Genomic DNA, 18,233 nt, shown 5'->3' on the forward strand with positions numbered 1-18,233 from the left:
AAGATTTAGATGAATTAGATCAAGCAGCAAAAGAAGAAAGAAGAAATGAAGAAAGACTCAAACTTTTAGCAGAAAAAAACATCAAGCATTTTCAAGAATACCATGAAAAAAGAGTATTACTAGTTAAAGAAGATCCATCATCTTCTTTCTCACCAACTTGGTGTACCCCATTTGAGAATTCTTTCTTATGGATAGCTGGTTGTAGACCAACTTTAGCAATTCAACTCATTTACACACTTTGTGGTTTAGAACTTGAAGCTCATCTAACAGATTTCTTATTAGGCGTAACAAGAGGAAACATGGGTGAACTCTCTTCTGATCAATTAAACTCCATTAACGAACTTCATTACATAACTGTTAGAGAAGAAGATGCGATTTCAAATAGAATGGAAGGATTACAAGAAGATATTGGTGAAATTGGTTTGGTTTTTGATGATGAGTCAACTCAAGCTCATCACCATAAAGGTATTAGTAGTAATAGTAGTAGTAATGAGTACTTAAGTAAAGCAGTAGAAGATCATGCCCTAGAATTGGCTTCTATTTGGGAAGATGCTGATAGATTAAGGTTGAAGACAGTGAAAGAGTTGATTAATATTTTGACACCAATACAAGCTGTTGATTTTCTTGTTGCTGCTAAGAAACTTTATCTTTCTATGCATGGATGGGGTCAGAGTAGAAGAAATAATAATCCTGACCATTATATTAGCAATACCCATGAATTTAATTTGAGTACTTAAAACATAGAGGTAATGTATTTTTTTTTTTTCTTTTTTATTCATAAGGATATTTATTTTACTAGCTAGGGTTTTGACTTTTGATTGTTCAAGATGTGTGGTGGTTGATCAGTTCTGTTTCTACAGTTGATACTTAATTAGGAAGACACCTCAACTGTTTGAGTTAATTTTGCTGAGTTATTAATTAAAGCCTAAAGGAGCAGTTTAATGGAACTCTTTTCTCTTTTTGGAAAAGGGGTTTGTTTCAAAATAGTGGAGCTCATATTGTGTTTTATTTTGGTGATTATATTTCTTGTCTCTTAATAGTCATCTGGATAGTCAAATGTTTTTTTGAGAAGCAAATTAGTTCATTAAGAAACAGAGTAATGGTAGCTGAGAATAACGCCAAAAGCTCTCAATTAGAAATCTCTTCAGGGGATAATACTTGGTTTCTGTGCTGAATTTGTATGGGAGTTGAAGATGAGGAAGAAGATGAATTCAATGTCTAGCCCTAAAATGGGTTAAAGGAATCGACAGGGTTGTTTGGAAGGTAAGTGTCCCAAATGGTACTTTTTTGTTTTGGTTTGGGAGCCAAGATAAGTTGCATAGGTCAACTACACAGTCAAGGGTTTACCGTGTGTGGTAAACAGGTGCTCCAAGAACAAAAGAATAGGACATGTTTGGAACCTATGGATTTAAAATTGTGCTTATTCCGAGGTGATGGCTAATAGTTTTCTATCTGAGACGTCTGCACAGGCAGGTTACCAGCTTAAATGGTCTAGCCTATACAAATGCAAGAGGAGCAAGAGAATCTTTGGATGAAGCAGGTGCACGAAAGATCTTGACTTAATTTGTGACATACCAGTCATTCAATAGGCAGGTTACTAGCTGAAATGGTCTAGCCTATACGGAAGCAAGAAGCAAGAGGAGCAAGCGAATCTTTGGATGAAGAAGTCTCTCAAAGATTGCTCCCCAATGCTAAGTATATAAAAGATCGTGACTTAAATTTTGACTTAATTTGTGACATGCGAAGTATCTAGATTGCGTTATCACATTTTGAAGTCTTTCGTCTTTTAAGGAAGGTGAATCAGAATGTAATAAATTGAATGAAAATCTTTTGTGCATGTAGCCCTCCATTTATGAGAATTTTCTTCCTGTAATTGTGCGCCTTTCCAATGTATAACACATTGTTTTCTCTACTTGGATTGCATAAAAAGATTCCAAATCATTCTCATTTGGTAAGCAAAACTTTCTCAAGATCAAAAGACAAATAATCTACAGTCCCCAACAGCAACCCTAAGTATAAGAATTGCTTACAACTTTCAAATCATCACTATAACAGTGTCCACTCTCAGATTTAAGTACATCTATTTATGTTAGGAGACAGTCACCTAAATCACACCCTTTTTTTATTGTGATGACTAGGGGAAAGTATGGGGGAAAAAAAATCAAATAATGGAACATTATAACTGGTGGTATATAAATGCAGAGATGGGACACAAGAACCCTGCTATGATACAGGTTTCCGAGGGGAAAAAACATGGATTATACAGCTATATTTTTGTGCATATAGTAAGATCTATAGAGAAAGAGAGACTTGACTTACAAAAAAATGCATAGCCAGAGTTCTCAAGTAGCTTCAACTGAGAGGATTTCAAGTTCTGCCCACCAAAGTGGAGATAGTCTTGGAGTAGCCGCGTCTGGTGAAATATTAATCACTTCTCTCAGTTTTGAGATGATTTCTTTCATTGTTGGTCTATGTGTTGGATTTTGTTGGATGCAATCCTTGATGACTTCGCAGATGATGTCAAGCTCGTTGTTCTTGACTTGTTTGAGTGTAGGGTCGACCAAGGAGTTGAAGCTCTTATTGTCATTCAAGTATTCCGAAGCCTGACAAATAAAAAGGTTAACTTCCCGTGAGAAAGTGCTACATGGATAGAAAGAAACTTGGTGAAGAAGTAAATGATATCTCCAACTTTCTCACTAATTGCCAAATTGGTTTTAGGTTGAAACTTTAAAATCTTAAAATGGTACCTAAGCTAGACCAACACATGATAGGTCCAGTGTTCGCATGTGTTTTACGTCACTCAATTTAAGACACGTTCCAGGCTCAAAGTATGCCACACCCGCGAGTGGGCGTGTGAGAGTAGTCCCACATAGACGAAAGACAGACAGATTAATGAAATCTAGGATCTTTCTGTTCATGTGTATTCATGTGAACTAGGATCAAATGTGATAGGCCCAAAAGTGGTACATACTCATTGTTCATTAGTAATTCGTTCACGGTTGAAGGTTGTCATGAAAAAACAGAAGAACCCAAGAAACAAAAGAAGTACTAGATTAAGCGTATATGGAGGTAATATACCCAGCTGAGAAGTGAACCGTGTTCTTCAGAATGAGGGAGCTTGCCAGTAATTATCTCTAGCAACAACATACCAAAGCTGTAGATATTTGTTTCAGGATCAGCAAGTGGTGGGAGTGCAGATTTTGATTCATCTTGCCCCGATATCTTTCTTTTGGCCACTGCATCTGTACAGAAGCTGATATCTCCAATCTACCATATCACAGATAAAGAGACTTTATTAAATACCCAAATAAAAAGAACCCCCCAAATAAAAAGAATGAGGAACAAATGAGGCAGGGTTACTATTGTACCTTGGCAGCATAATCATCTGTCAAGTAAACAGCTTGTGACTGGAGATTTGGATGTGCTATAGGTGGGTTAAGATCATGATGCATGTATTTAAGACAATAAGCAGTTCCCATAATAATCCTAACCCTAGCATTCCAATCAAGATGTTCCATTTCTTTAACTGCAAAATAAAGATCAGACACCCGCTTAGCCTTCCAATCTGGAGATTTCATCTGTATTATATCCCACATTAATAAGATATAACTATCTTATCTTACCATGAAGATGCTCGTAGAGTGTCCCATTTGGAGCATATTCAAACACCATCATCCTGAGGAAAGGTTCGTCCTCCTCACAAAAACCCAAAAGATTGACATAGTTCTTGTGGTTCACTCTTGACAGAGTATCAATCTATGGAAAGTTCAGAAATAATCATGAAAGTGCCACGGAATATCAGAGTATCAAGCTAGTTTAGTCACTGACAATAAAAGTTGATACCTTCTTCCTGTAAGCCATTTCAGAGCTATCCGTCCAATCTTTAGACGATGAAATCATAGTTGATGCAACTGCAATCTCAACTCCACTTGATAGTGTTCCCTTAAAGACAGTGCAGTCGTCAAGAGTGTTTATAATATTACTGAAATCCTCGCAGGCGGTTTCTAGCTCTGGTCTATTCAGCTTAGGAACACCTGAATTTAGAAGCAGAACAAGCTTTTCAGTTCTACACTAGAATTTTAAATGAAATATAAAGCTACGTAACTTAGCATCAATTTTTTTAATGACTTAGATACCGGTGATAAATGCTTTCTGCAATTGACCACTCAGTCCAGTTTTCCAAGGGCCAATAGTTTTGGCTCCAGGCTTCCTACACAAACAGAGCATGGCTGCAGCAACAGTTAAAAGAAATGCCGCTCCTGGAACGACATATATATACTTCATTGTCTTCCAAGATGAAGCCTGAGCTACTGGTTCATTCCCAGTCGACTGTGAATTTGTAGGTGTGAATTGATGCACAGATTGATCCCCTGGAGATGGTGGTAAAGGAGGTTCTACTTGTTTCTTCTTGCCTTTTGGTACTGCTGGATAAGCTCCGCTGCTTTGGGTATAAGGAACAGTAGTCATCTGTTCAAGGACTTTACCACCGTTCTCTGGTTCAGCAGCGAGGTTGTTGGGCTCTTGAAGCAGTTTACGACGTACAAAATGTACCATATGTTGTAAGCGTTGTTTCGTAAATGCTTCATCCGAACCTGTGAAGAAGAGAACGAAATCAATTTGATACATAGTTAATACCTCCTTCAGTTTAGGTGCCACAAGATCGAGGTATTAGTTGTGCTTACTTGGTAAATTGGTATAGTGTTTCCTTACAGGGGCATCCAAAGAGCTCCTTCTGAAGTAGGACCTTGAGAAGAAGAAAGTAAACAGATTCTTTAGTTTCTTCTTCCCAATATATATATATACAGAGAGAGAGAGAGAGAGACTTATAGATGTATCCGTACAGTGACAATACATTGAGATAATGCAGTAGTTTCTCTCTGACAGGAATTACGGAAGAGACTGCCTTATTCAAATTGTTCTGCCAAACACTGTCAATACATGGTTTATCAGCTGATATTCACTACATAAGATGACATATTATATAAACGATATCTGTATTATTTCAATCTCACGACAAAATGGCCTGTAATTTCACAACTGAAATGGTAAGCAAATATAGTTCAGAAGGGTAACCTAGTTGATCTTCTAAATGAAGTTTCAAGAACTTCATAAGTTTCGAAAAAGCGAAAAAAACTTAGCCAAGTGAAAATGCCCCAAACAAGCCCAAGCTGTGATTCGTAAAACACATATAAATAGGCACTAGACTAACAGAATGACCATCGTGGAAGTAAAGAAGATTTTGAACCTACTCACAGGCCATTGTTGGTTAAAAGAAGAGCAAAAGTTCCGCTTGTTCAAGAATTTTTCCCGAAAACGTTCATGAGCCTACTGAAGTATCAATCCTTGATATGAATTTGCGCAATGAACAAAAAAATTGCTCAAATCGATGCAAATGAGTTACATGAACTACCTTTTGCTTGACGGTCCTTAAAACCTAATAATTCTAGAACGGAGATGGGGACAAAGATAGATTATATCACTCAAACCAGTTCTCATGGCAAGTAACGAATCCATATAGAGTATAGAATGAATTGAAAATACACAAAATATCTTTACTGAAAGAATACTAGTCTTACCAGTATCCGTGTTTTCTATGTGGACAGCTGGTTCCAGTTACCAAAGCAAGAGAAAGATTTTGATCAAATTCTATCTTAGACAGCGTATTGAGCTTCCCGAGCTCTGGAGGAATGCTACCGTGGAATTTATTTTTGCAAAGTAGTCTAGAATACATAGAAAAAACAGCCTAAGTGAACTTATTGATGACTTTTGAGCTGAAAATAATAAGGGAGAGCTAAAAAAATGACAAATACTCACAAGTGTTTAAGTGAATGCATCTGGCCTATTTCAGCGGGAACATTTCCGCTTAACTCATTAGCCCTCAAGTCCAACAGCTCCAGCTTCCCAAGCCCTCCGATCTCACTAGGGATGACACCCCTGAAGTTGTTCCCTTCGAGTACACTACCAACATTCAGAAGACAATGAGGAAAAATTTAATGACGAGAAACAATCAAGACTAATACATGTGATTTTTCCTCAAACTGCAAGAAGGAATCGAAGATATTGTTCGGTATCACAGGAAGTTATAAACTGCAAATGTACGTGTTCGTAATGTATCACTTACAGAGATCTTAAGTGTTTGAGCTTCCCAAGCTCAGGTGCCAGTATACCTTCCAAAGAAAAGCCCTTTAGATCCCTACATGAATGGTGCCCAAAGAGTTTAGAGAACCGAATTTACAAAATGTCCGTATGGATTATATTCAAACCTAGCTCGCCTCAATAAAATTTGAAAAGTGTCTCTAATTTAAAATAATCAACCCGTTCTGTAGAAAAATATTATCCTCTAACTTCGCAAAGAAAGACATTATTCGCGCATGAAAATTTTAGGAGAAAAGAAAGTAAACAAAAAAGAAATTAAATTGCTTACAAAACGGAAACTTTTCCATCCTCGCAATAGACACCAAACCACGAACAAGGATCACAGTCATTCGAATTCCAATTCTCAAACACACCATATGGATCATTTTCGACATTTGCTCGGAATTCCAACAATGCCAATCCTATATTTACATGACCAACTAAAATCAAAAACCCAAAACCAACAATCAAAATCGAACAAAAAATTTAAAACAGAAACAATTTATACCTTCAAGATTAAGCGACTTGCATTCATGGATGTTAAAGAGAATCATCAAGAACACAACATAATTCACCTTGTGGAGTTGGAACCCAATAGGATTCCATTGACTCCCCATTTCTTAACAGATTCCAAATACACTTGTTTATGATTGTAGTGGTCGTAGTAATGGTAGTAATAGTAACAATAAGAGTCGAATAACCCGTTACTATTCAAAATCGCCAGGTTTTCCGATATAACTGTACCTTTCTGATCTTCTCAGACCCTTAAAACATCATACAATTCTAGTTTGTATATAGAAAATGCACAAAAAAACCGCAGATTATATAGTTAACCTAATTATAACAAATGATCAGACTCCTTCATTGTTTATGGTTTCTCAAATTCAAATCCAAGCAGAGCTCAAACACAATAATTAATCTTCGAACCCGAATGCGAGCTGAAAAAGAACAACAAAACAGAATTAGAATACAACATTTAATCAAGCACATTTAGAATAATAATCAAAAAACAAGATCCTTCAAAACCCTAAAATCACATTAGAACCGAAAACTTATTAACAGAAATTCTATGTGGTTTGCCGTGATTCATTCTTTAGTTGATCAGAATCATAGAAAACACTAATCACAACAATCCAAATACCATTTCCGCTTAGAATCTGGGTAGATTTTCTTGTTGATGTAAATTTTACCTAAAGAATTTGATGATGTCTTGAATTTTTCAAACGGAATTTGTATGGGGGAAGAAAATGGAGGAGATAGATGGGGGAAAGGAGGAGAAAATGAAAATGACAAAGGCAGCAGAGAAAAAAATATCAAAAAAAGAAAGAAAATTATAAAATATTTTTCCCTCACTGCCCTTAAACCAATAGAATTTCAGAGGGTTTGATCAGCCATAATCTTTAACAGAAGAAGAAGAAGAAGGAGCTTCCGCATGGTGGGAAAATAATTTTCTCTCTCTAAAATTTTCTTTCCTTTTGTTTCTCTCTCTAAAAACTCTCCAAGACCGAACAACTACTTTCTCCTCCTCCTCCTTAACTGATTTCATTATTTTTTATTTTTCTTTTGTTGATTTTGGGGAATGTGAGAACCACGTTGGAAGTGGGGAAGGGATTTCACCAGCCACCATTAACTGACACTCTGCCGGCAAACCTAATCTGTTTTAATGCGGCTGGTTTGTGGTGGTTTTTGGTCCCCACTCCCTATTTATTCGAACGCGGTTTTCCCCCTGTTGACTTTGGTCTTAACTCTTATCTATTTTTTTTTGATGAAATAACTCTTATCTATTTTCTCCCCCTCTTACCTCAAAAGCTTAGAGCATGTCTATTATTTTTTTTTTTTTTTTTTTTTTTTTTTTTTTTGTTGAAGGTAGAGCATGTCTAACTGAAGAGGGGCTTTAGGCTTAAAATTAATTTTCTACCGGAAATTAAATTAAGGGACTCAAAATAATCAATTATTTTCAGCAAAAAAAAAAAAAGGAGATTTTATAGGGCGCCCTCATTTTTGTTAAAAGGCCCCCCCCTCAATGATAATTTACCAAGTAAAATGATTCATGGGGAGGCCTTATAAAACTTCCCAAAAAAAAATATAAATAATCTACTTCACTCCTTGAAGAGCTTTAGACCTGAAAGTTGTGCTTGCGTCAAACACGTGTGTGAATTTTTTATAGAAGTGGGAAAACGTGTCTGGTTTAGTGTACGTGCTAAACTCGTATGTGAACTATTTTCAATTTTTATTTTTATTTTTTATTTTTATTTTTTATTTTTATTTTTTATTTTTTATTTTTATTTTTATTATTTTAATTATGTGTTGGTTCTTATTTATAGGGATTCAATCCAATTTTAGTCGTTACATTTGCTCTAACTGCCATGGGGATTACCCACATGACTGTTGGAACACCAACGCTCATGTGGGGAAGCTCTCAGTGGACTCTACATTAAAAGTCAACTGAACACTTGCTGGGGCTGAGTCTCAGCTCAGCCCCAAGCGCCCTCCTCCGCAACCTTAGGTTTGAGTTGCTCTTATTTGTGAGTCAAAAACTGGGAAAAGAGTTTGTCCCACATATGCAGACTATCTACATTCAGCCATTGATTCATCGGAGTGGTTTTTGATGGACCTCAAGATCATAAGCAGTATTAGATCTAACGGGTACAAAAGCACCACATAGATTTGTATGTGTACCCAGCTTTGTCAAGCCTGTACATATAAACCCATTGAAAAGAATGTCTTTTTGTCTTTTTTTTTTTATTTGAATTTATCAACGGGTTAATGTGCCCGACACTTACAATAAATAAACGGGTTGGAGGTTCCGACCCTAAATAAAAGTAATGAAAACAATACTAACAACTGCAAAAAACAAGCAAAGGAAATAAAGTATGTCCTAACTCTCACGGTACTATTTCATGTTTCTGATTCTAATTATACCATTTTTATCTTCCAAAGCAATCTTTAATAAGTCAGCAGGTAACATGCTACCCTCCATCTCCTGATACCCCATGGTAGGCTTTAACTTTAATAAGTAATCGGCGGCTTGGTTAATTTCACGGTAGACATGTATGATAGAACAATCTTCCATTTGTGTCCATAGCTCACGAATGTCTCGAACTATCCTGACTAATCGCCATGGAGGCGCCTCCAAATCAGATTGCAATATCGAAACTGCTTGAGCTGAATCCGTTGCGATCTTCACTCTCCTCGTACCGAACTTAATAGCCAACTGTAATCCCATTCGAATACCTTGCATTTTATGCATTATAACTGAAATACTTCCTGTTTTTGCTGCTGCCGCTACTATGATGTTGCCCCCATGATCGCGAATAATTGCGCCAAATCCACCCAATTCAGCTTCATACGACCCATCTGTATTTATAGGACTTGCCCTATCATTGGGCCAACCCATTTGCAGGAGACGGTTTCCTCTAGCCTCAAAGGAATGGCCAGATTCCACCGTTCAAGGATTTGATGGGCTTCGGCAGACCCTTTGGGCCTTGTTTTCCAGGTTGCTACCTTGATCATAACATCACTGACCACACCTCTGTACAACAGTTCAGCTGATTTAGCCCCCCTCTAAATACACGATTATTTCGTTCCCTCCAAATGTGATAAATAAATCCACAAAAAGTAAGACAGCCGAGCCTTCCAAGTACCGAGTTGCCATTAAATGTTGTTGTGCACCATACGATCTCCTCAGTCCAATTCCCTGTGTAATTCCTACGAATACCAAGCAGAGATAATAGGTCTGTCCACACTGTTTTCGAGTAGTTACATTGAAATAAAATATATATGCTCGTCAGTCTCTATGTCACATTGACATAAAGGACATACGTCATCCACTTCAAGTCCCCATGCTCGAAGCTTGGTTTTCGTTTTTAAACCTCTTTTGAGTGCAATCCAAGAAATAAATTGATGCTTAGGGATTCCCTCCGAACACCATATAAGTGAAGACCATGGTATCGAGTTACCTTTTCGCCGAAGCGAATTATATGTATCCCTGACCGTGTATTCACCCGACGGAGTGATTTTCCAAACCACCCTATCCCTCTCAATTCCACCCACTTCAATTTCGTGCAAAGTGTTGAAAACTTCTCCAAAAGCAAACCTGTTTTGATTTGAGAACATCCATTGTCCCATATGTAAGAAATCAGCAACCCGGGCATCCTCTCTCATGCTAGAGTCCAAACTTCGGTTTAAATTAAAATATTCAGTTAAAGACCCCATTTGATGCCATATATCTCGCCAAAAGAATGTGTTCTGCCCATCGTGTATAAGATATTTCACCATTCCTTGAGCCAACTCTTTGCAACCAAAAATCCGTCGCCAACACCATGAATAACTCTTAGGAACAACCATCGTCCAGAAATTTTTCCCCCTTATCAAGTTACTCTTCACCCATCGAACCCATAATGTATTCTTCTCGCTTATGATATCCCACACGTGTCTGAGGTTCATTGCTAAATTCATCGTTTCAATGTCACGTATACCTAGACCCCCCTCACTCTTTGGTAGACACACATCAATCCACTTCACTGCCGGTCTATTGCTACCCTCTTCCAACCCCTTCCAAAGGAACCGATTAAAAATGTTGTTAATTTCTCTATAGACTCGCTTCGGGAGGATGAAGACCGAGGCCCAAAAACTAGCATGCTGCCCAACACCGTCTTAATAAGAATCAATCTACTTGCATAAGAGAGAAACCGAACCTTCCACGACTGCACCCTAGCCTGTATTTGATTAAGTAACGGAAGACAGTCCTTATAGGCCAAACGAGAAGCGACCAGTGGAAGACCGAGATATCTAATGGGTAAGGCACCGACTTGAAATCCGAGAACTTCCTTCATAGCACTGGTCTGGTTTTCTGTCATACCTGCACAGAAAATTGTACTCTTATTCACATTAACGGCAACTCCCGTGCTCTTGAAAAGATCACTGATAACCTGTTGGAGAGCTTCCGCCGATCCTCTGTCACCTCTCGTGAAAACCATAAGATCGTCAGCGAAACAAAGGTGAGTAACGATAGGGTTTCTGCAGCTAAGGGTGGAGTTTCAGACTACAATTTTGGAGTTGTTTATTGATTAGTACCGAGAAGACTTCCATCACCATCACGAAGAGATAAGGGAGAACAACGGGCAACCTTGTCGAAGTCCCTTCTTGCCTTCAAAATAACCATGGGAACCACCATTGATCATGATAGAGAAACGAGGGGTGGATACACATTCTTCTACCCAACCAATGAACCTGTCCGGCAAGCCAAACTTTTTGAGGATCTTTAATAGTGATGACCATCGGACTGTATCGTACGCCTTCCGGAGATCAATCTTGACCGTGCATCTGTCAGTTCCCCGAGAAAGACCATAGTCCCTAACCAACTCATGAGCCAAAATAATGTTATCCTGAATCAACCTGCCTGAGATAAAAGCCGACTGAGTCTCGCTAACAAGTGAGGCCGCATATCGCTTAAGTCTGTTCGCCAAGATCTTCGTAATACATTTGTATACCACATTGCAGCAAGAGATCTGTCTGTAGTCACCCATGGTAGTAGGGTTAGTAATTTTGGGTATTAAAGAGATGAGAGTCGAATTTACCTCCCGGGGAAGCCGACCAGATCGAAAGAAACACTGGATAGCCCGTGTGAAATCATCACCAACTAGTTCCCACAATGATCTAAAAAAACAAGAAGAGAAGCCGTCCGGTCCCGGAGCTTTATCCATTCCAATTGCAGAGAGAGCCTCAAGTATCTCATCTCTAGTTGGTCTACACTCAAGCTGTTCAGCAGCCTGATAATCAAGGGTCTGAGGAAACTCCAGGCCGACCAATACCTCATCCTCATTCGTGTCTCATGATGTAGTGCCTAGGAGTGTTGTATAGTAGTCTACGAACCGAGTTGGTATAATGTCTATATCAGTAATCACTAACCCCTCTTCATCCTGTATCTTCACAATACTGTTGCGGGATTTTCTTTCCTGTAACGAACACTGAAAAAACGTGTATTTTGATCGTCCAACGTCAACCATTTCACTCTGGATTGTTGTTTCTTACTAGAGATCTCTGCCATCATTTTAGTAACATAATCATTCACAACTAGTCTTTCACTAACACGTACTTCCGGGTTCAATGGGTCGTTGATTAGTTCTTCCTGATTCGCATGCATAGTGGTTCTGGCCACTTCTGCCTGGGTATTAAGGTTATTAAACCTTGTACCCTTCCATTGAATAATTCTGTTTTTGACGGCCTTGAGTTTAGAAACCAGCTGATGCATCATGTGAAGAAATGTCTTTTTGTCGCCCATAAGTCATAGTGTTGTATTTATTTATATCATGTGAAGAAACGTGCATACATAATTGTTCAATAATAAACTTCTAACTCTATATCTTTAAGTCCTCAAGGCAAAATCAATCACCACTACAACCAGAATTAATGAAGAAGCAAAACAAAGACAATCTTAGAAATAGTTTAACGGCTGAAATCCTTACACATACAATATGTTATCGTTGAAAGAGACGATCAAGCAACTATTAATCATCTGCAAGGTAAACGAACAAACCCTCATTGAATCCCCCGAACAATCATAAAGCAAATAGAAGAAATAAACAAGAATTTAATATTTTATGAATTATATTAGTCCAATAGAAAATACAACGAGAAAGCTCATTATCTTGCAAATTGAGCCACCAGATATACCATTGAGACGACTTGAGATATTCATAGTGAATGTCCAAGCAAAACAGTAGAAGAATAGTGCTTCTTGTGTAGGATAAATCCATGAAACTACAACTAAATAGGGATAAGTAACTATCTTTCATTATTAATAAACTCAAGTAAGCAAAATTCAGAATTTTAGGATAAGGCATCACTAAGGACGGGAATTTGGCCAAAACTCCCTAAGAAATTATGTCTTTGGTTAAAAAGGATTCATCAAAATTTTTTAGGCTTCACCTCCCTGATGGCAATTATGTAATTTTCAATTTAAGTAAAAAGACCAACCTAACCCTAGTCTAAGAAAATACCTTGCAAACACCTTGCACTGCCTTGCAAACACTTTGGACTGCCTTGCAAAGCCTTGCAAACACCTTGCAGAGCCTTGCAAACACCTTGCATGGTTTTTGCAAACACCTTGCATGGTTTTTGCAAACACCTTGGTTAGCCTTGTAAACAAATTGCAGAGCCTTGCGAACACCTTGCAGAGCCTTGCAAAAACTTTGCAGAGCCTTGCGAACACCTTGCATGACTTTTGCAAATACCTTGCACAACCTTGCGAACACCTTGCAGAGCCTTGCAAAGATTTGCAAATACCTTGTAGAGCCTTGCAAATACCTTGCAATGCCATGCAAATGGTTTGCAAATTAGTTTTTGAATTGATTTATTATTATATATTGTCTAATAGAATGTTGTATCGAAAAACTAGCTAAAACCCCTACAAATTCATAATAGTCATTTTATAAGCTCTAGCAATCATTTTACATTTCTTCGAAAAACTTCCAAAACTTTCATGAAATTCTCAATTTGAACATAAATACCAATCATGATTGTCCAAGAAAAAATATTTCTCACAGGCATTTCATCTAACAACTTTATAGCTATTTCAACCAACCTAAGTCTTGTATAACCAACTAACGTCGCATTCCAAGCAACAACATCTCTTTCAAGCATTTTATCAAACACATTGCTTGCATCAACTATACTTTCACAACTTCCATATAAATCCAACAAATAAGTTTGAACATAAACATCAAAACTAACAAATTGTCATCCACCATTCATAACTCAATGAAAATAAAGCAACGAAGAAGTTGGATTATACCTTGAAACACTATCAAATTCTCCTTCCATTGAAAGTATATAAAACTTTCTCTCTCTAGAATTTAGAACCAAAAACTAAATCAAACCCCTTAAAAGCCTCTTCAAACAACAAGCAAATAGATTAAATCACCAAAACCTAAAAACATCAACTTATCTTATGGCCAAAATCGATTCAAACCCCAGAAATTCTAATCATCGTCGACAATCCAACTCGGTTCGTTCATGAGAAAAACTCAAGCTCCTGATTTATTAGTTAGATTATTACTAGGTATTTCTAATTGAATGAAGGGTATTTTTGACTCTTAAAAAGTTGGTGCTTTTTAAAGTGTCCTTCAAGTCTATTTTTATAACTTACTTGGGGCCTAGCAAGTTAAAAAGATGGGTTGTCTTTTTAACAAAAAAATACAAGAAATTGGGCCTCCGGCCCAATTTCCTGTTATTTTTATCCCCGAACAAACCGTTACGAGTTAGCCGATTCTTTTAAGGCTAATCAACAAAAAGTATACTTGATGAGTTATGAGTTGTATTTCAAGCTGAAACATGAATTTGAGGAGAAGCTTCAAAATTTAGGGTTGTTTCTGAAAATTTAGGGTTGTTTCGGGGGCAGGGAATTTTCACCATTTCACGAACCCGTAACGGTATTTGTCCAGTTTGAGTGTATAGAGTCCCCGCTTTGGACACCTCGCATAGGTACGTCGTACGTGGTTTTGTTCTTGGCGAAGGCTCCACGAGCCCCCGAAAAGCCTCGACACTTACTAAGTTTGAGCGTACACCTATAGCCAGCGCCGGACACTCTCGCGAGCGATGTTAAACTATCATAGCTGCAATCCTAATATTGATATTAAAGCAAGGTTTATTTATGTCAAAATCTCCCCAATATGTAAACTCAAGTTCATAACTAACAGCACTGAACGGTTTTGGAAAAGCAAATAGATGTTGTGCCACCAATACCTAGTTTTATTTCTCTTACTTTTTATCTTCTGTTCACATAGATAGCTAATTAGCCATCTCCTGAAAAATCTTTATACTTCAAGTGCATCACGCTCTTTTATCTTCACTTCCTGGCCTGCTTGGTGCTCGTTACCACCATCTTCTGTCTCCAACTCTTGCCCTTCCCTATGATCATCACCGTCTTCTTTCTCTAACTCTTGCCCTGCTCTATGATCATCACCGTCTTCTTTCTCTAACTCTTGTCCTGCTCTATGATCATCACCGTCTTCTCTGCAACTCACCTGCAACAAATGCTTCGTAAAACCCATCGGACAAAGACATGGTTTGCTACCATCATTATAGATCTTAACTGAAAATGCACCTGCTCTCCTATTACTGCTTCAGGTGTATCTAACATTTCTTCATAGACTGCTTTTTCTTGATCATTAGCATCATCTTTATTTACAGCCACCTGCAATATGTAAAGTTTATGAGATCAAATTACAAATAACCCATTGTCAAGAACTAGAAAACGAATATTTATCTAGCATCTAACCGCACACTCTTCTGAATGAAAATTAACAACTCTAGTAGAATCATTCCTCTAAAAACCAATTGATGGTAAACATCACATCTGGATGTTACAACGACATTATGGTCATCACCAAATTAATCCCTATTTGTGTTGCAATCCAAGGGATCTTCATTTTTAGGTGTTCGTATCAACTATCAAGACCAAGCTTATGTTGTCAAATACGATTTTAAGTGATGAGCAATGTGCTTTAATAAGGTAAAGCTTAGCATCAACACAACACCAAGGTATAAGCCTCGTCTAAAGAAAATTTATCCAATAGTTATATACGATGTTGGGTCGACACATTTTTCTTTGACAGACTAATTGACATAGGTCGTCCAACTACTTCTTTTACAGTTTTCGAGATCTGAAGATAAACATCGATGCAAAATACATATAACGATTGGTTAGCTGAAATGGGTCTAAAAACTTGTCTCAAAACTTGTCTCAACCTAGCTGCCCATTTTTTATTCAGATTGTGTATACTGGTGTGATAAAAATTGCAAAATCTTTATGATATTAAAAGTTTAAAACCTAAAAAACAATGAGAACTTGACAAAAACAAGCAAGAGGTCAACAATATTAAGGTCACAGGCCAATATCGAAGCATAAGCATCAAGTGCCTCTTAAAACTATGTATTCATCTAACCTGTCGATCTCTCAAATAAACATTGACATTGGCCGTGGAATCATTCGTTTGAACAGCACCAACAATATCACCATTGGCATTGACACCCATGGGTTCTCCACTGTTAGTTCTCAATATATCTACACTTTCTTTCTCAACTGCCTCTTTTTGATCCTCGACATTTGTATCCACTCTATCTACCTGCAAGTTGCTACCTTTAAGAGAACACCAAACCAAACTGACAATGACACTGTTATCACTTCAGAACTAAAGTACAAATAATCATCGAACCTCACAATCTGCCGATGGACCATTTACATCACAAATGGAACTTAAAACTGCATCATTCCGCTCATCACCTACAACATCACCACATTCATTGCAATCCATGGGTTCTCCATCTCTAGGTCCCGCATTATCTAGAATTTCCTCATCAAGAACCTTTTCTTCATCATTACTGCCACTTTCCTTTCTACCCACCTAACAAGATGTTTCAAGAAAATCATATACCAAAAACCCCACTAGCTAAGAACAAGAACTAAAATGTATATTCACCAAACCTCATAATCAGCTGCATTGTCACCGACGACACCCAGAGAACTCACACCTCCATCATCGACCTCCCTCTGATCACAACCTGCAATATCAACATCTACAGCATCCACAACTTTCTTGCCAACCTCCTCAATTGCCACCTGATTCTAAGCTAAATATCATAAGATTTCATTCCAAAAACACAAAAATTGACTCCATTTACTATTTCACTAACATAAGAGTTCTTTTTTTCTTAATATATGATTAATCACTAATTCTTGACTTACTTGGGAATCAGTTTCAGCGAGGAGACGACTGAGAGGACCTTCGGCGGAGAGAACAATACTCGGAAGCCGATTTATATCCCAACCAAGAACTCTACAAACAACTCCTCCAAATGCTCTATGTGCCCTTCTCTGCTTTGTTTTCGAAACAGAATGCAGAACAAGTGAAGCACAACTCTTAAATCTCTTGCTACTTTTCTTTCCAATTACTCCGCAAATCAAACAAGTGAATTCCCCACTTTCACAATTCTTTTCATAATAATCCCTCAATTCTTTATGTTCTGTGAAAACCTTCAAGAAAAATTTGAACTCTTCAGATTCTTCTTCACCTTCATCATCATCATCATCATATTCATAGTCATTAATAAAATCTTCTTCTTCTAATAAATCTTCATCATTGTTTCCGTCCAAACCAAACTTCCTTGAGAAAAAATCTTTGGAAGCTTTCATAGCGAGTTTTTGGAACTGAATTGCATTCAACTTTTCTTGTTCTTCAGGTGAAATATATCTGGTTGAGCTTGGACCAGGTGGATGATCAGGCCATTTGTTCTCTCCCCGGGGTTGGGGAATTGGTTCGCATGGCCATTCAACCTCTGAAACTGGTTCAGGTTCAGATGTTTCGTTCTTCTTATTCCCTGGCATTTTAGGGTTTTTGGGTTTCTTGTTCTTCTTCTTGGTATCTTTCTTGAAAGCAGTGGAACTACGAGGAGGGATATTGTTGTTGATGTTCCTGATGATAGAGTTGGAATTTGGGTTAGGGTTACGAGGGGGACCTTGATGCCAAAGAGAATGTAAATAAAGAACTTCATTGATCCATGTTTGTTCCAGGGAAGAATAGGAAGAAGAAGAAGAGGAAGAAACTCCTCCCCGAGAAGAATCCATATCTTAGATTTTGGAGCAGTAATTAGACCAAAAGAGACAGAGACAGAAGCCTGGAACAAGAAGAGTTACCTATCTCATTTGCAGCTTCTACTTTTAGGGGTCGAGTGAGTCAATCAAGATTTTGTTTGGCTCATAGATTTCATGTCCGTCAAGCTATGTACATTTCCTTTCATAATGGAGAAGACGGTCTATGGATTTTCATTATTATTTTGATGTTATTTCTTAGAATTTTTAGGCTTATAGTCCAAAAAACGGATCCTAATAGTAGATATAATCCTCTCTAATCCTATAAAGGGTTTTAAAACCAAAAAAATAATATAAATGGATATCTAGTCCATTTGGTCTCATCTAGAGAGAAAACACAAATCTCTAGAATAAATATTATTTCATAATCCTTAATCTAACCTTTCCATATTTTATAACTGATTTATCTTCGAAATCTATGCATCTCTTTTTGCATATTTATCTCCCA

The 18,233-nt window shown here is 37.6% G+C and overlaps 3 protein-coding genes across 5 annotated transcripts in view; 1 reads left to right on the top strand and 2 right to left on the bottom strand.

The window, feature by feature from the left end:
- The window catches only part of LOC147549231 (protein DOG1-like 3), an 835-nt gene extending 98 nt beyond the window's left edge, over positions 1 to 737 (top strand). Inside the window, exon 1 of the mRNA XM_086668265.1 lies at positions 1 to 737. This exon is cut by the window's left edge and continues 98 nt beyond it. Within this exon, the coding sequence (XP_086524391.1) occupies positions 1 to 737 (737 nt within the window).
- Positions 738 to 1,918: 1,181 nt separating this feature from the next.
- Positions 1,919 to 7,813, bottom strand: LOC147549232 (protein MALE DISCOVERER 1-like). Of its 2 annotated transcripts, none has more exons than XM_086670964.1 (14): positions 7,326 to 7,813; positions 6,644 to 7,073; positions 6,425 to 6,557; positions 6,122 to 6,193; positions 5,815 to 5,958; positions 5,577 to 5,720; positions 4,842 to 4,928; positions 4,683 to 4,744; positions 4,137 to 4,592; positions 3,844 to 4,034; positions 3,624 to 3,756; positions 3,369 to 3,526; positions 3,079 to 3,267; positions 1,919 to 2,603 (listed from the first exon to the last, which is right to left on the bottom strand). In XM_086670964.1, exons 2-14 carry the CDS (start codon positions 6,750 to 6,752, stop codon positions 2,343 to 2,345), a joined length of 2,139 nt encoding a protein of 712 aa, XP_086527090.1. In that variant the 5' UTR covers positions 6,753 to 7,073; positions 7,326 to 7,813; the 3' UTR covers positions 1,919 to 2,342. The 2 variants fall into 2 exon arrangements, with proteins under 2 accessions (XP_086527090.1, XP_086527089.1); XM_086670963.1 differs by having other exon boundaries at positions 4,824 to 4,928.
- Positions 7,814 to 14,751: 6,938 nt separating this feature from the next.
- LOC147549233 (uncharacterized) lies at positions 14,752 to 17,985 on the bottom strand. 2 transcript variants are annotated; one of them, XM_086670966.1, is made up of 6 exons: positions 16,883 to 17,985; positions 16,622 to 16,756; positions 16,353 to 16,541; positions 16,083 to 16,262; positions 15,242 to 15,331; positions 14,752 to 15,161 (listed from the first exon to the last, which is right to left on the bottom strand). In XM_086670966.1, exons 1-6 carry the CDS (start codon positions 17,759 to 17,761, stop codon positions 14,952 to 14,954), a joined length of 1,683 nt encoding a protein of 560 aa, XP_086527092.1. In that variant the 5' UTR covers positions 17,762 to 17,985; the 3' UTR covers positions 14,752 to 14,951. The 2 variants fall into 2 exon arrangements, with proteins under 2 accessions (XP_086527092.1, XP_086527091.1); XM_086670965.1 differs by having other exon boundaries at positions 16,622 to 16,762; positions 16,883 to 17,904.
- Positions 17,986 to 18,233: the final 248 nt, after the last annotated feature.

The sequence above is a fragment of the Eschscholzia californica genome, unplaced genomic scaffold, assembly GCF_041429995.1.
Source record: "Eschscholzia californica isolate CP2 unplaced genomic scaffold, dmEscCali1.0.p SCAF_3, whole genome shotgun sequence".
Taxonomy (NCBI): Eukaryota; Viridiplantae; Streptophyta; class Magnoliopsida; order Ranunculales; family Papaveraceae; genus Eschscholzia; species Eschscholzia californica.

Bases quoted from the DNA above. Each gene is read 5' to 3' on its own strand.
- LOC147549232 (XM_086670963.1), bottom strand. From the start codon at position 6,752: ATGGGGAGTCAATGGAATCCTATTGGGTTCCAACTCCACAAGGTGAAT. The intron at 5,721-5,814 runs GTGAGTATTTGT...TATGTATTCTAG, and splicing joins ATGCATTCACTTAAACACTT to ACTACTTTGCAAAAATAAAT. The intron at 4,929-5,576 runs GTAAGACTAGTA...ATGTATTGACAG, and splicing joins CATAGAAAACACGGATACTG to TGTTTGGCAGAACAATTTGA.
- LOC147549233 (XM_086670965.1), bottom strand. From the start codon at position 17,761: ATGGATTCTTCTCGGGGAGGAGTTTCTTCCTCTTCTTCTTCTTCCTAT. The intron at 16,763-16,882 runs GTAAGTCAAGAA...TATTTAGCTTAG, and splicing joins TCGCTGAAACTGATTCCCAA to AATCAGGTGGCAATTGAGGA. The intron at 15,332-16,082 runs GTTAGATGAATA...TACATATTGCAG, and splicing joins TTTATTTGAGAGATCGACAG to GTGGCTGTAAATAAAGATGA.